Source organism: Diorhabda sublineata, chromosome 2, assembly GCF_026230105.1.
Source record: "Diorhabda sublineata isolate icDioSubl1.1 chromosome 2, icDioSubl1.1, whole genome shotgun sequence".
Lineage (NCBI taxonomy): Eukaryota > Metazoa > Arthropoda > Insecta > Coleoptera > Chrysomelidae > Diorhabda > Diorhabda sublineata.
Window position 1 is genome coordinate 28,339,821 of NC_079475.1, and position 18,953 is coordinate 28,358,773.

General features: G+C 29.9%; 1 protein-coding gene across 1 annotated transcript in view; it reads right to left on the reverse strand.

Moving 5' to 3' along the window:
* The window catches only part of LOC130440642 (paired box protein Pax-5), a 99,526-nt gene that overhangs the window by 65,155 nt on the left and 15,418 nt on the right, over window positions 1-18,953 (reverse strand). Inside the window, exon 3 of the mRNA XM_056773900.1 lies at window positions 8,890-9,055. Within this exon, the coding sequence (XP_056629878.1) occupies window positions 8,890-9,055 (166 nt within the window). The remainder of the gene's footprint in view (window positions 1-8,889; window positions 9,056-18,953) is intronic.

An 18,953-nucleotide genomic window follows, 5' to 3' on the forward strand; every position in this document is an offset into this window, starting at 1 on the left:
AAAGCACTTTCCAGTTAGCTCCGCAATTATATTGCGGTGAGATAGAAGACATTGTTTAGTTTCTATATATATATATATATATATATATATATATATATATATATATATATATATATATATATATATATATATTCGAATAATGTAAAAGAAAAGATCTTAATACCTGAATATGGATAGGAAAATAGTTGTATTGAAATAATATCCTAATCTATTGATTGTTGAATAAAACAATACCATTATCATCAAACAAACCAAAATATATATAAAAGTGGTTGGAATGAGATTCTATTGATACAAAATAAATGATTTGATGAATTATATTATCATAAAACACACAGAAATATGATTAATAACTGATACAATTGAATTATGGGTAATTTTTGTTGCGGGGTGGTTAATGCTAAAATAGATTACCATCATGGTGAACCCACACATAACTCAATCCAATTTCGGTTGTAATTCAGTTATTCTATATTAACTGAAATGATGTCATAAAGGGGTCTGTATAGTCTCTGGGGATTATATCATATTTTGTATAGGGTTGCTATGAAAAGATAATATTTCTGCTGACATTTTACAGATTTTTATCAACGTCTGAATTTCACTCTGTGAAATTTAAATGTATAATAACAATTTGAAGCAACTCTAACCACTTAAATTATCAAAAAAACCGAGGAAAATTTACCTGAATATTATCTTGGAACTGTTCCCATAAAATGATTCCCTGTCTTTGAAAATGACCTAATAACCACGGATATTGCTTACTGTTTGTTTTAGGAGAGTTTGGAAAGATTTCTGTTATATGAGATAACTTAATGCTGATCAAGGAGGTTCATAGTATATGGATACTGAACACACTGTTTATACATCCCGTACATCAAAAGTCACTGATTAACTATCTGACTGAAGGACAGTTTCTGAAGACGATATCTTGGTTATAGAATCGCGAGTCAGACAGTGTAGTGTTGGTGTAGTAGTAGTGTAAACAATGTGTTCATTATATCACGAACTGCTCCAGGAATTCACTTAATAGTGAATAGTGAATAGTACATAAAACTTAGGTACCGTATTATATCTCAGAAATCAAAATACAATTGAACTTATTCGAGTAAAGTACTCCCACGGAAGCAAAACTATTTTTTTTTTGTTGGAAAATCAATAAGGTCATGACGACAGTGTTTCAAGTTTCCAATGTTGTGATTAGTTTTATTGATTATTTAGCAGTGAACTGTAAATGTGACACGACAATATTATATTGCCTCATGTGCCATATGCACCCAATTTGATTCCCTGGATTTTTTCTCTTCCCATATTCGACAAATGATGGAAAACGCATATTTTGATGAACTTCTGGAATATAAATTTTTATATGGCTTGAATAAAAACGGAAAATCAGCACATTGATTATAGTGAGGAGACTATGATGAAAAATAAAAGATTTTTTACATTAAAGTAGCTTTCTAATTGAAAAGGCGTTCTTTCTTAAAACTACAGTAAACAGAAATATGTTAAACTAGTTTTGAGACAAAATACATAGTTAATTCATAACTTGAATAATTTTAATACTCAATAAAAACATTGCTTATAGCTTTCAGAATAACACAATAATACATATTGTTTGCAGCTAAATTAAAATCACAATTTCAGTTGAGTTGTGAAGTGATGAAACTTTTGTGTTGGGAATAAAGTTCATGTGCGTTTGCTAGTATGAGTTCAACACAGATCACAAATTATGATTTGTGAACCATTATTTGAAATGTAGTGAATATTCAAAGTGAATCAGTTTGAAAATTATGAAGTTTTCATCAAAAAGTGTGATCAATTGAATGGACTGAGTAAACTGTACTACAATTCATTCGAAATAAATAGAAAATGAATCCATTCAAAGGAATTTGATCAAAGCTGGTATATTATTCATATACATTATTTGAGCCAACACTCAAATTTAGTATTTTCAGAGATAAATTTGCACTACAATAAATTCAATTCTAAATACAGAATTAATCGTCGATAAATAAGTCTATAGTCAAAAGAGATTATTGACAAAGTTTCCATTTATCGGTCGCACAATCATTCCAATGTTTCGCGCCTTTTTTTACAAATAGTTCATTCTGTTTTTTTTTCTTTCTTTATCCACTTGTGACATCATGTAAAATAGGTGTAAACACTTCCTAATCTTATCTATGTTAAGTCTATAATTTACTTCAATTCAATTTTCTGTTTTCTGGTATAATCTGGTATAATTTTTGGACACCCATGCATCCATCCAAAGTCCTTGAAAAATTCAACTCATACTCCAGAACGTTTGTTACATTTCAACAAAAGCTTTGGTGATATACGTACAACGATTTCATAAGGGGTAAGAACATAGAATATAATAACCTCGTCAATGTATCTGATTCAGTTTTCGTTTTGTAGAACTCGGATTATTGGTATTCAACTATCTTCAGTAGCTTTTACATAATAAAAACTAAAGAATTGATTACTGATCATTTTCCAGACGTAATAGTACACTTCCTATGGAAAAGGTACATATCACTAGCTTTGCTGTAGTTAATGCGATCTCTATCTTGCCTCAAAGACCTTAAAACGCTTAATAAGACCATCCAAATGTACAGTAGTAATGTTCAGTTCAAAAACTGGTACCATTAGAGTTTATCGAAAATCAAATTCTCTCTACTACAATATACTTTATTGCTTAACAGAAAAATATTGATCAATGTTAAGAATAAAAAACCATATTGGAGATTGACGTTAGTTATGAGATTCATTCAATTCACTATCACAAAACACAGTAAACGGACAAAATGATAGATGGTGCTCAAACTCAACGTGATTAAAAAGTTGTCCTAAGCTAACTTAGCTTTTAAATGGGATTTTTTGGATATAGGTACATATAATATTCAGTTTCAACATTATTAGACAGAGTACTTTGTAAAAATCGTGATGATTTTTACAAGAGGTTGATGATGAAATGAATGGGCATTATGAGTAGTTCGTAACCATTTAAAACCACAGTGAAAAACGTTTATCAAATTGTTCAATGTCGAATATCAACCTTGATTTATATTCAATATAATTATTATTTAACAATCAAAGTTATTTGGCAAGAGCAATAAAAAACAATACTGATTTAGAAATATTGGCAAAATGTAATGATCTGTTCGGTTTTTAAATTTGTTTCAATGTTCTAAGTGAATTTCACAGCTACTCAAATTTATTTCACGCCAATTATTTAACTTTCTAATTTTTTTGCGGTTTCAAACTGCTTATCGAGAAAATGAAAAAAAATAGTCAAGTGTTTTTCAGGAACTTTAATTATTAGAATAATTAAACTATGATATATTCGAATGAATGGTTAAAATTTCACTAGAAGAGTTTTGAGGTAAATTTCATAAGATCTATTTCTTTGATTCTTAATTTACATTCATATGATAATACTTATGAAGTTATTACAAATTAACAAAACAAATATTGTTTTTTTAAAGATACGTTTTTTCTGTAATGATTCAAAAAAGTAGTAGTTTACTTGAAATACATATGGAAATATATAGGAAAGTGGTGTCAATAGTGCAGTTTTTATCACTTCTGAGTAATTTAATTTCACTTAAATATGAGGAGATTCTGAATATTTCCATCAATTTCTTACTATATATAAAATATTTTTTGTTTGTGTCATATTGATAATTGGGGATAAATATATAACATAATCTGTAGCATTAGTATTATTCTACTGTTGTTGAGTTATTTAATAAACTATTCGATATAACTTTTTCTGTACAGTTACTCACCTCAAGTATTTTGTGATATTTAAATGAAGTAATTCCTATAAACCACGTTCACAACAAATATTAAAACGTATATTTATTCCCGGATTCTCATCTACAGTATCTACCGTCCCATAAAACATCTCAAACAATAGTGGACATACGTTCATTTTTTGCCGAAGAGCCGCGTAACAACTACAGATGATAAATGCGAGGTCCCCATGTGGTCCTTGGTCATATAAAATAATAAAGTTCATCTTTTTTGGAAACGAGCACTAAAAAACGGGAAAACATTACCAGCAGGTCGCATGATCGCGTTAGCCATTCCTGCTGAGTGGGGCCGGATAGAGAAAACCGGCAACAAGGGTGGTAAAGTTGGTTTCTGTGACTCGAAATGAAATCATAGCAATAAAAAGGAAGCGGGTAGATTTAGAGGAAGTTCCTTAGGATTCTTAGATACGAAAAATATGTATCAAAGTTTGTTGATATGTGACAAATATAGATATTAGAATTATATTTTTCACTTTGTTGAAAGAAGTGGAAAGAGCTATGTAACAAGCACGTGTATCATTATTTTAATGAAACCAACACTTTACGTGACTATTAATCAAGATTGAATATGATTAGAAATTATGAAGTTGTTAAAGTCATTTTGAGTTACGAGAATAATAGCCAGAATAAATCATTCAAAGTAATAAGAAAACCAACATAAATATATGAGATTGTTTATATAGTTATTCAATAAATTTTGTCTTGCCCTATATTCTTCTATCAGATATACTCAAATTGGAAGTCGTACAATAAAGCCTACTATTAACTACCAATTAAGATCAATACGATTTTGCATACGTTTGAACCAATTGTCGAAGCATTATTTCCATTCCCAATGAGGTTCCTCCAAACATGTGAACGCATTAATCGCTTCTTGAGTTGTAGAAAAATATTAACCTAGCTATTCATCGTTGATCTGCAGAAATAAGAAGAAATCATTGGACACCAAACAAGGATTGTACGTCGGATAACCTATTAATTTTTTATTAACTGATAAGTCAGAGTTTGCATTGTCGTGGTGGAAAATGATTCGTCTTCGGCGATTGGTTTGCCTGATTTCTTCGCACACTTCCGGCAAACAAATGCTGGTGTACCATTCGGAATTAACCGTTCTACGTTGCTCTAATGGAAGGTATTGACATGTGCAGATATTCCGAACAAAACAGGTGACCATTTGCTTCAAAGTGTTTCTTGTGTGATCAACATTTCTTTGCACCAACCGTCTCGTATCGTTTTATTGAAATTCCGAGGTAAATACATTGATTCTAATACTATGTTTTTAATAATGTTTTCAAGTTATCTACTAATATGTTTCTACATATTTTACAAATATTTTAATCATCATATATTAATTTTTCTTTCTAAAATGCTCCCAAGGAGGATATATATATATATATATTATATATGAAACAGTATACTACGGGGGCTCCAAATCTTCCATTGCCATCATAAAGTTTGAAATTTTAATGGTTAACGTACTTAGAAGTTTTATATATATATATATATATATATATATATATATCATATATTGAATGTATCTCTGAAACTGCTGAAATTGAGGATTTGCTGGCATATAATATGTAGGGAAAATCTCAGAAATCAATGGAATGAATGAAATTGAACTGAACTAAAAGCATTTTTGTGGTTCTCTTGTAGTTTTCTTGTATCTTAAAGAATATATCATTATTTATGTACTACATTTCAATCAAAATGGTCCAAAACACCTGGATTATTAGTTGGTGTAATACTAACAAATTCACATAACAGAGAAAATGCTATAAAGCTATTTCATTTATGTATATATATGTAATATGACATCAGTATACCCTTTGTTGTTATGTGAAGTAAGAAACGAAAAATCATTATACAATTTTAACTCAAAATTAATTCTTGTAATTATATAAACTAATTGTTCTATTTCTATATTTCTCTCTAAAATTAGTAATAATTTATCACTTACATAGTAAAGCAGAATCGCGGTAAACATCGTAAAAATCGCCATACGCTTATAAAAGAAAATTACAAATTATTGAATCGATTAAAGAGCAATATATTACAAGTAAAGACGTGATAAGTTACTCATTCTTGTCAAATTAATCATTAAACCTTTCCCGGTTGTTCGTGTTGCCATGGAAATTTTAAACAGCGCCTATTTAGCAAGTTGGATAAACAAACAATGCAGCATATTTAAACTAACTAAAATAAAGAATTTAAATATATATATTCCATGGAAAGATGGTTTAAGAATAAATTCACACTTTTTTGTGATGTTTTCTTAAATGATTTTGATTAAATTTGTTCAGATGTTTTGTGGTCGAATCAAAAACTTAATAATTCAATCACATACCTCATACTTTCGACTATTGGAATTAGATCAAATTTTAACACAATATTTTCCTTGGCTTTGTTAGTTGAATATTTCACATTATCTCTTTAATATCTTTGATAAGATAATGTCTGATATATAACAGAAAAACTAATCGGCACCTTTATCAAATAACTAAATGTCAATTTTATTTTATACACTACAGACCATTCACTGTTTGTATAAGATCATATTACATTTAGTTCTTTGTTTACCTTCAATGTCTGATGTCGAAACGCGCATCAGACAGTGTAATTGTAAGACTAGGAGTAGTAGTGATTTGATTTAATTTCCTACCATCAACTTCTTGAAAGTTAGAACATACTATTACAAATGTAGCAAAACCGACAACAATTGTGTGAAAAAAAATTATTACCAAACTCCTTTATACTAAGTAAATTTGTGCATTTGTAAATGCTTAGATTTATAAGTTTTTAACTTTGGTTATAAAATTTTTGTTTTTTAAAAAAAATTTCCGGAAACCGAACCCATGTTCTTATATATCAACTATAACAACATTATGATTGTTTTATGGAATTAGGTTTACGTTGGCGCAAAGAATCTTTTCTAATATATCCCAATTAAGGAATTGTATAATTATGATATTTTTACCCACACACACTGTATGAAACCAATGTAAGGTACATAAATCATTACCGATATTAATTACCACTTTTGTCGTACAACCAAAAACATCGTCGTAACACCAACATTACAAACATTCGTAAGCAATTCATCCATCTGTAACGGCGACTAATTATTGTATGTTCTAAGAAATAGTAAGAACTTAAACGAGCCTAAAGATAATTACAATTCGCGAGCATTATACAACTGCCATTTTAACAGGGTCTTCATCACATGTGTCACATCAAGGCGGCATTGTAAATTTTCTTTTACATCGTCATATGTAAAGAACTAACACATGGAATAAGTATAATGCCAGACATTGAGGTGTATTTTTGGTGACTCCGTGGAATCTTTTCGGATACATTTTTCATTAGACGTGATAATTTATGGCTTTTTTATTTTGTCTCTCGGCACTTTGACGTTATGCGTAATATTTTAAGTAGCATCATGATGTTAATTATTCTTAAGTTTTGAGTCTGAATATAGTTATAGGTAAAAACTCGCTATAAGTTGTATTACCAAATATTATCTGATATAAGATTTTCACTGTTCGATCCACCAGTTTCATAACAAAATGAAAATAAGTCCTTTGAAAATATTATGGATTTTATATATCGATTTTTAAAACTGTATTTTCATCAGTAAATCGTTATTGTATTAATTAAGAAATTAAAATGAACCAAAATATTTTGATGCTTGGTAAAATTATGGTGAGGATTATATTAACTCTAGATTACTTGCCTTTTCAATTCCGGACAATGCTTTTAGTTTTCTACGAGAATGCTGAAAATGTATTTTTATATAAATTTAATGTTTTTTGTTGTTACCTGTGAACAAAGGAAAGAAATGGAAAGTTCACACAAAATTTGAGTGAAAAGTTACGCATGAAAGTAAAGAGAAGTTGGATTATTGCATTCAAGCTTTATGACTGAAATTAAATATACCGAACTATCACTAAATGATGTTCCAAAAATAGGTGTATTTACGTTTAATATTCCATGACCTGTGTTCCTGTCTTATTGTTCCATCCAGAATGCTTCAAGGTTTCGAGCCCAGAGATTTTATAGTATCGTGTATCCATCATGTGGATAGATGTTTCCTCTGGGAAGCCGCAGTATCAGCAGACGTTTTTCTCTACCAGTTTTTTTGAAGTAGTATACATTCAGAGAAGATCTCCAAAAGCACTTGGTTTCAAGATTGAAAATTCATTACCTCAGATTTTGTTTCAATTTGTTTCATTACGTATGTCGAAAATACTTAAAAATCAAGCAACAGATTTAAATATTAATGTTATTTATTCAGATTAAAGCATTTTCGATATTTCTACGCAGTATTTTCCATTCGGCAACCAGAGAATTTTCTGAAAGAATAATCTTGAATGCGAAATTTAATTTATTCATACTAAATAAAGCTGAAGAAATCATCACGTACAATCCAATTTTTTTATTACCTTCAAATTTTTTTGGGTCATAAGGCATAAACTATTCAACATACAAATTTCAGCTTGTTCTCTTGTAGCATGTAGAAAGTATAGGTGTTAATGGTGAAATAGTTATTTACGTTATAAATCTGGAAAGTGATTTAGTACGGTACTAGATAGATGTTTATGGACGAGGCGACGAAGGAGCCGAGTCAAGAATATCTAATCGACTACCATAATAATAACTTCACGCACGTATATCGTAATATGTTTTTTTTTTCATATTGTTTCCGATTTTAAATAAAAACCAAAATTATATTAAAATATGGAATCTCATATTTGACAATTTCACTGAAAAATAGCTCCTTTGATTATTTTGATAAAAAATGAAAATTCACTTAGATAATATTGTAAACAAAAGAGGATACCGTAAATGGCGATTTTTCGGACTGAAATTAGTACTGTAAAGTCAACTTTACGATACAGTATGGAAAAAAATTGTTATTAAATCACATAGGTCAAGTATCATCCGTTTTACTGAAAACTACACGATTTTTCTAATAATATTATTTGCGTTTGTTTGAAAGTCTCGCGAAAATAGAAAATTCCATTAAGATGAGCATTAATGTTCAGAAAAGTTGTTGTAATTAGGTACGTACCTTGACAAAATTTTGGATACACAACCATGTGACACCCTCAACTGTCTGGAAATATCACAGGGTCGCACTCCATTGTGAGCTAATTCAACTATCCTTTGCCTTACTACGTCCGGTAAAGGCCTACCGTTAACGAAGACTCCACCCAGCTGGTTAACGCCCCCATGACCTAGAATCAAACATATACAATTGAAATAATTCCATAAACAAAATCGCATTACAGTTTATAATATTATGTCCGAATATGCTACCAGAACAGTGGTATTGTCGCCAATAGTTGAAAATTAGTTAATAATGTTCTCTGTTTATAGAGTTATGTGCTGATCCTGCTTTCTAAAATTAAAATTTATGAAAAAATTTATTAATACTATTATTGCCTGATTAGAAAATTACTATTACCTGTAAAATTGTACACGACAAAAATTCTATCTTCTGGGTTAATTATGAATTTTCCAATTTCCAAACTTATTAATAGCTCTTTTAATGTGAAACTACAATATTGAACTCAATATATGAGTTCTTCGCTTTCTTCAACTAATTAGACCACCTTGGCTTCATTACTTTAATGATATCACCTATAATATTATACTTCAAAGTTCAAGATAATTGTGTTATATTTGAGCTTCAGAGACCGTTTGGTCCGTCCAAAGTTTTGTTTATAATGATTCGAGCAGAAAGTATGTCTTCAGAAGCAAATGTAGTACTAAAAATTTTATACGTTCACATAAGAAGTTTGAGTAGAATCTAACAAAAGTACTTTTACATGAATAAAAAAGTGGCTTCGAATGTGGTAAGATATTAACCAAACTCAAAATTTCATAATATGCTTAAATAATCAGAAATTTACACACAGATGGAAATTGATACTGCATCCATTTTTGTTTAACCACACTTATGCCGCGTATTTTAAAAGACAATCAATTACGAAGATGTTTTTAAGATATACAAGATGTTAATTGGAAAAATCTTGATAAACTTAAATTTAGTCAGTTTTTTCAAACAAAAGTCCGATCCTTAAAATAAAAAAATCAAAAATCAATTTTTTTATAAAGTAACAACAAAAATAGTATTTGTAGTTAATATAACAAATTGTAATAACTTTGGAATAAATTTTAATCGTAAAATCCGATTATATAATATAATTTTTTGACTAAAATATTTTTAGATTGGAAAATTCAGTAGTTCAATGGAATTATCATTATTTAATTCATCATATTATTTTGACACTAGAAATGAGAATATAAACAACATACACATTTGCATTTGTCATTTATTATTCTATTAATTTGGTCTAGACATTTCTGGATGTGAATCCAATATTTGGTAGATAATGATATCGACATGCAGGTATTCTATCGGGCAAACTCATTCAGGCACAATTCTACTTATATTGAATTGAGGCAAACCTGAGATCATAACTGCTTGGTGCTATTTGTACCCGGCCTAACGTAGAGATAGCATTTAAGTAAATATTGTATAGTTCAGCCCAGTGGTCTACCAAAGGAGGTATCGATTCTAGAAATGATGGAAAATATACACAAAGTAGTGCTGGATAATCATAGTGGGAAAATGAGCAAACTAGTAGATACAGTAAGATTTACAAAAAATTCATTACATATATTATCGGGAAATTGCCCAAACGAGCTGTGTGAAAAATCGGGCTTCCCCTTTGCTCATAACCGTTTTATTATTCCTATGTTTTTGAATTGTATATAAGTTAATTTTCAATTACTATCTTTCTTAAAGAAAAAACTCATTGTCATTGACTCGTATTTTCCTGAAAAAGAAAATGTTGTATGATCATTAAAATTGACAAATGACAATTATCATTGAAATGGATAAAATTGATCAAATTAGGTAAAGCTATCTAAAGCACTCTCTCTGCCGGATTCAGCACCATCGTAAAATTTTTTGTAGACAAACTTGGATTAATGGCGTACAAATTACTAAATTCTGTTTATTGGGTCTTTATTGGGTAGATTAATTTTTGAACTCTCCTTGTACCCATTGTATTTTTAAATACCGCAGTAACCGCGTAACCGATTGTATTTTCGAATACCAATATAGAAATTGGAATGCTTTTAACTAAAGATTTACTCCACCATATGATTTATTTATATTACAAAATCCGGATTGTGAAATAGTATCAAGTATATAGTAGCGAAATAATTGCATATATGTTTCATATCAGCAAATAATGTACTTCACTGAGGAATATTATCACTAAAGATTATTAACAATGATAAGATCTATTAATCGAATGAAAAGTCACGTCTTTACGGTTTGAATCTGAAAATGATATGCAATATTCTTAACGTAGATAGATATGAATTAGCACTTAACCAAAGTGACTGTGTGATATAGTTTTATATATGATAGAACGAACCAATTAAACTAGTCAACTCTTATTATTTTTTGTATTTACGTTCCGTTTTGCTATCAACATGACAGTTTATGACTTATTGCTTCATAGATTCTAGGTGATACAATTATCCGATCCTTGAATTATCAATAGATTATATGAAGGATTTTGATTATTTTTATTTATTATAGAGTTTTGAATATTTGTTATGTATATTGCAAAATATACGATAAAATTTATTGTGTGAATTCTCAGTACTAGAAGCTTAAATATTATTCTCTATGCACTTGAGAAGTTAATGTCGAAAACATTTGCGAATTTTGAGAATTGAGTAAAGCAATTCTATATTGAGAAAAAAATGTGTTTCAATATAATTTCTTTATACAATATATGTTTCATGTTTTCTGCTTCTATCACAATATTAGATAATTGGTTTATAATAAAATATAGAAAGACTTTTATTTTATTCTACAATAGTAAACACATTATGAAATCTTCCATTCTTTCATAGATATAAAAGAATATTCATGTAAACGTTAAAATATTCGATGGTGATTTGAGGAAATTTTTTATTTTATGGTAACGGAGTTAATAAGAATTTGGAATATACAAAGTATAAGGTTCGATTCGCATATTGGAGAAAAGTTACAAAGCAAGAATATTTCCTAAATACAGTTTTTTGTGCGCATAATATGAGCTCGAGACGATACAGATACCTTGGAAACCAAATGATACATTTTCTAACCATCGCATTTTTTAACAAAGAAATGGAATTAGCACTACTACAAACTTCTAGTTTTCTTCTATGCATCTATTTCATAAAATATGAACTATATTTTGAAAATTTGTGATATAAAAAGAAAACAGTGGATGTTCACTAAAAGTATTGAACGGTATTTCATGTTTTTTCAATAAATCTGTAATTTGAAATTTAGTTTCTAGGTTAAACCGAGAATTCTTCACGGGCTGTTTAGGATTATGGGATAATGTAAAAGTACCAGCCGTGATTCGATTTTCTTAAGCGAAAATTTCTCTGCAACTGACATTCACATTTTAGTGTCATTTTTCTCAAGACTAGTCATGTCGACCGCTCAAACCAACAAGCAGCTATATACGGATACTTTCCGTTTGAAAAATAAAAAAGAAATTTTACCTTTCCACTGAAGTTAGGGCAATGAAGCCCGGAAATTCGTATTATATTTCCCTTGGTGATTAACTAGTTGAAAGCTAGAAAAACTACAGCTGGAACTTATAATTTATTGAAACAAGTGCATGGCAATGAATGTTTGTCGTTTCCACGCGTCTTTGAGTGGTTCAAGTGTTTTCAATATAGCCAAGAAAGTGTTGAAGATTATTAATGTTAGGGTCGCCTTTCGCCTGAAAAGTGAATAAACAAACTGGTGCCTAATATCCTCACATTTGAATAATAAGAAGCTCACAGTGCTAGACCTTCCACTTTATTCGCCGGATCTTGCATCTCTTTCCTAAGGTCAAATTTGCATTAAAAAGAACAAGATTAGCATAGAGCCATGTAGGGATAGGGAAAAGGTATATATTGAAGGTGATAATGAATAAATATACATAATATTCCAATTAAATATTCTATGACACCAGTCTCGTTATTTAGTAACAACACCTCGTATTTACAATTATAACACTATTTTTGTTTGTATCACTTATTCTCTCTATATAAAACACTGGTCAGAAACAATACAAAAATCAGATAGTCATCAGCCTCATTCTGTAGCTTCCGTTAGTTGTGACTTGTATTTCTGTTCTTCACAAAACGTGTTGTGGTGGCGATTCTATTGTTCCTTTCATAACATTTTAATTATATTTTGTACGACAGTCACAGTATATAATATTGCTAAGTTCTAAATATCTACCGTTGTGTTTGTTTTTATTATATCCACAATTATACAACTTCAAATACTGGATACTAGGATAATTCAATGTAAAGATATATTACAGGACTGTTGCAATATATTTTGAATAAATAATTCTGCAATCCCATGTTCGATACGTTTTTTGAAACTTTTCTTATTAAGTAACAATATTGAGTCAAAGGATATTCCAATATGATGTTAGTGAGTACTAAATTTGTTGCGCAATTCTTTACTGATAGGAGAAAAATCGTGTTTAGATTTATATAAAATATAAATATGAAAGAGTTCGTCATCATGCAGATCCAGATTTCATTTCCAAAGTTCTTATTGGTTACTGGAGATAAAAATGTTTGACGAATTTGCGACAGAAATTTAGTGTTATTGAAGGAGAAACAGTGACTAATTAAGCTCTAAAAGTGCCTGTTACTATTATTTTCGATAGCGAGACTAGAGTTTGATCGAGGAACAACTTGAAACTGGAAGAGACCTGAAAATTGGTCAACGGTTGTCTTTTTATGCATACATTCATGGATTCGAGCGCATTGCTAGCTAAGAGTACTTCTTTGGAGCAGTAGTGGAGAAGTACTCTTAACTTCTTTGGAGCAGTTCAATTCAAAGTTTATGTTATCTCCTCATTTTCGAAATAATCCTATCGAAATATGTATTATTATAAAAGTTTTAATTCATTAAAGTAAAACTATGTTATTTACCATCAATTTCTAGTAATTTTCTTGACTTGTGATTGATTGTGTTGAAAAGTTCGTAAGTGGTAATATATTTTGCATATCAACAGAAATTTCTTCAATGAGATATATTGAATAAGGACCGATAATTTTTTCTTATATCTAAGATTCCTTACTTATTTTTTTTAAGAAGTTCTTTTATCATGATCCTAGCCTTTCATAATGTTTTGTGACGATCCATACTAGTACCATCTCAATAATTATGTGACTTAAGAACTCCATTATTTTGCCTATTGTGGTTAATACCTCAGCATTTATTATTCTCCTGGACCATATTAGTAGCTTCCACTCTCTTGGTTAATTAAACATGCAACGTTCATAATGCTACTCAGATCACAGATAATACGTGTGTATTATAATAGTTGAATTAATAATATGAATTTTGTGTGACTAAATTTATCAAACTACATTTTAATGCCAATGTTCCAAATTTGATGATTTCCCATTTTTATTGCATTTATTATTTCTCCCCACACTATTAACGTCAAGTTTAATAAGCAATATTAGGGTAATTGCTAAATAAGTGTTGAAGTTCTACGTCGAAGGGTTTTCATCTAATTCATCGTTATCAGTGTCAGCGGATACGCCCTAAAACACTCGACAGACACATGTTATGATACTTATCTGCTTATCCGATTACCTATTCACTTGGGGGTGCTGATCTATATCAAAACACTTGTCGGAAGCTTGTTTGAATCATTTTATGTAGGGATTTTTTGTATTAGTGGTGGTAATTTGTAAAATTGTTTAAGAAACTGAAAATATTATTTTTAAAATTGTTAGGTTTATATAAATCATATTACAAAATTTTTTTAACGTCTATGAATTACATCAAATCCAGCATCCGAAACAGATGCAACAAAACGTATATATTCTGTGGTAAATCTGGATGGCGTATTAATGAAGATAAACCAAAATACGGTTTGCTAATGATAGTCAGTCTTTCGGTTTAGTAGCAAATCTGTGTATAGGGTAAAGTTAAGAGAAAGGGTCAAACCATTTATCACAGCGGCCTAACATTCTGCAACGTCATGTTGGAAGTTTGTTACTTGCAGTATGAAATTTTATCCACTCAAGATAATTTGTTACGTAATCTTTTGTTATTTTTATAATTAATTTGAGTATTTGTGCTAATTTCTAATAAAATGAGGTGATCGAAAATAATGTCACATCATTTTATTCTCTTTCTTATGTTTCCTTATAATTGGAGAGTATAATATATAAGAAATTGTGTACAAATAAAAGAAAAAGAAAATAAAATAAATTGAGAGTGCAATTTGAGAAAAGAGTCGACTTATTGATACTTTTGAAGGAGAATCAATCAATATTCGTAACGGAATATAGCCATAGCATAACGGTTATGATTTTGTTTTTAAAACATTAAGCATAAAATTGAAGAAACATTTACATTTTTTTATTCGTCTCCTAATTAACTAACTAATTAAATAGTGTAAAATTCCCTATATCAGTGCAATCCTTTTCCATGCCTTCTCTTTCAAATTTGTCTTGAAAACGGTGTAGATGATGTTGAATAGCCCCACATTCAACAACTCGTTTATCATGAGAAGGCATTTCACACTTTGTATTGTTATATTATGAATTTAATTATAAAGAATAACCACACCTACAATATACATGGTGCTGCACAAAACAACTGATTTCCAAAAAACGTTTTCACAGTATTTTCTAAAAATAAATCATTTAAATTTATTTGTCATAGGTAACTGTCGAGCTTTTCATTTTTGAAGGATAATCACAAATTTCTATAGAGTGGATAAAACAATCCAAAAAAAAGTTCAGACCTAAACATAAATCCCAGCTCATGATCACAACCCCAACACAATGAACTCAGTGTCATAACTGTGATGGGATTATTTTAAAATAGGACGATTTTGAATTATGGAGCACGTGGCAGTCACGCGACTGGATCATTCGTGGTTGACAATGCGGATGTAAGGAAATAAATGAACTTCCGATGCATGCGAAACTCAAAAATCGTACATCGGTCATATTAATATGGATGAATTTCTTATTCCCTATTATTTCACGAGCCTTTCACATCATTTGAAGAAGAAAATACATTATTAATAAATATAGAGGGCGTCTAATGAAGAATATTCGTTTCCAATATTCAATTTGTTGAATAAATAATAATACAAAAAGACACTTTTATTATTTGAGATATAGCCCATTGTAAGGTTTTAAGCGTTCAACAAGCTATTTGATATATTGATAATACCATTCTTTGGTCTTAGTTGCACAGAATTTTCAACTTCTCCTCTGGGTTTAAATTTATTCCGACTAATTATCCCAGTATGTGGTTTAGCATTTTATTGGTGTGAACTAACTTTCGGTTAACTAAACCTGGATATTTTTCCGATAAAGCCTCATACATTCGTATATATCTCGACATTGATAATTCGACATCTGGAATGATTTTGATGTACACTAAACCTCTGTAATTTCACCAGACTACAACAAGACTTTTCGCTCGAATTGATCTCTCTTTGCTGTCTTTTGTCTGACAACCAATTTTCCATATTCGAGCTATTTAGATAAATCTATTTTCACGACCTGTTTATACACATTTATTCGACGTTTTGCTTGAATCCCAGCGGTTTTTTCGTGTTGCAATATTCGAAAAATTTCATAACTCTTATCTGATTATGTCAAATGGCGAGTCCGGTTATCGACAAGCGCTGGTACTAGGCTGGTTTTCTACTGCTTCCCTTGTAACCTCGACATTCCTCTATCTGAACGAAAACGATTTTCAATCATCAATTCTCCAATATAGAAATGATTGAACCAACACTGTGCCGTTCGCTCATTAACTGTTTCTTTCCCTTCAATTTCATTCATATTTTCCCCTCTATGGCTGCTTTAAACTTCAATAATGTCTCAACAATACACGAATCATATTAATCACCCTTCTTCATACTATTTATTATGCTGTACTTGCTCCGTCAATAAACAAAAAAAAAATAATTCAAAATAAAGAGAAGCAATTATATACATATTTCTAACCTATCTAATCTGCGATACTGTTTCGAGAGCAATAATTACTTCAAGTAAAATTTTGGTGTTGGCAAAATAATATATTAGTGGCAACATATTAAGAATAATTTTCCATCTACAAATTCTCATTAAGTCTCACTCCATAACTTATAATAAAATAGTGTATTCCTCCCTTGATTGGAACAAATATAAAAGCAAATAATCTGAAATTATTTCATGTTTTATACAAGAGAAATACGTCTGTTTCTTAAATCATATTTGTGTGGTAAGCTTCTGCAGGAAAAAGCTATATATTACATGTAAGAATCACTATATCACTATCACATTAAGCTAACATTCAAATGTAACTTTAACTATACGAATTTCGCTAATTGTGTTCTATATCAAAGGAAAGCTTTTAGTTCAGTTTTTTGTTCTTAACTGACCTTTGGTTTATGGTAACTTGATTAGCACTATAAATATCACCGGAAATCACAACAGAACTAATAATATAAAGACAAATATAAATCCTTCTCCATCTCTAAACTTTTTGAATTGCATTATATATCTCTTAATTTACCGTTACATCTTCAGTACTCCCGCACTTCTGTCAATTCATTGTAAAAATACAAAAAGTGCGATTAACTCAATACATAGAGTATTATAAATACAATGAGAAATAATGCCCAACCTCCTTGTGAGTATAGACAGCCAGTATAGACATGTTCTAGCTTTTTAAGTCTTTCAGTAAGGTTTATCTGCATTGCGCGGCATAACTAAATGACTGCACATCAGTCAAATTGAATTTTTGCTTATCTCTTCTAGTTAAATTCCGTCCCTTGTATCAATGACCTATGTAGATAATGCCATACAGTTCGGATGTATGATAATAATAACTTGGAACAAATTACTAATGATAAATATTCATATTATAAGGATTGTATTGACATGCATTTGTCAACAGTTACACATCAGTAATTTGGAAAATGCATTGTAAAATGATTTGCCTCAGAAATTAGAAAATTAATTACTGGAAAATTGTCTTGAAAGTCAAAAGTTTATACTAAAAAAAGTTCATCGAGAAAGTTAATGCCACAAGGAAAATATCGAGAATCGTGCAAAAAATATTAATAGCGGAGCAGAAGAAACCGATAATTAACAGATAATTATTTATCTAAATGATCCAACAATTCCATCTATCACAAATTTAACAAATACTAATGATATAATATTCAACCATAAAATTTATCATTTACAAGAATAATGTTTTGAACAAATTTCTGACTATAACTGAGAATTCATTTTAAAAATGGCCTAACTTGAATTAAAAAAACAACCATTATGAATGACAAATTTATAGCTAATGTTGATGGAGAAGCACTTTGCTGTCTAAAAGTATAAATTTGAAGCTAAGGTATCCTAAATTTTATGCAAAATTGCTTACAGATCATAGAAGCAAGCAAATGGAGGCTTTTTTGACATCTGGATGCCTAGATAGAAATTTCACAATTTCATGTTGATGCTGATTGTATTTCAGATGTCATTCTAGTCTAATTTGTGACCTGCATGGACTTCAACTGGTGATTAGATGTGGGTGCGATACGACGATTGTAGGAAAAAATTACAGTTTATTGAGTGAGGCATATAAACTTACAAACTAAGAAAATCCTGGTCAAAAAAGATAATGATGTTTGCTCTTTGGGATAAGGAAGGTGGGTGTCTCATTAAGTTTGGGGAGACAATAAATTTTGAGAAACACTTTTTGCAATATCATAAGATACGCAATTGAGCTGTGTCAAGGAAGACGTTGAGAAGCAGTGGATGCATGTCAATAAGTAACAGAGATCCAAAGCCAAGAATTCTAAGGCTTATCCACTGCTATAATAAGGACCCTAATTTGGTGACTATAGAGAAAAATAGAATACATCTTTTATCAATTGCTTTATTCCAAAACTCCCAACTCTAATAATAGCACTCTTATATCTACATATTATGTCAAATTTCTATCAAGTGGGTGTGGATTTCAAATTTGGAGAAACTGTATATTATAATATTCCTTAATCTATGGCATAGACGTGTATA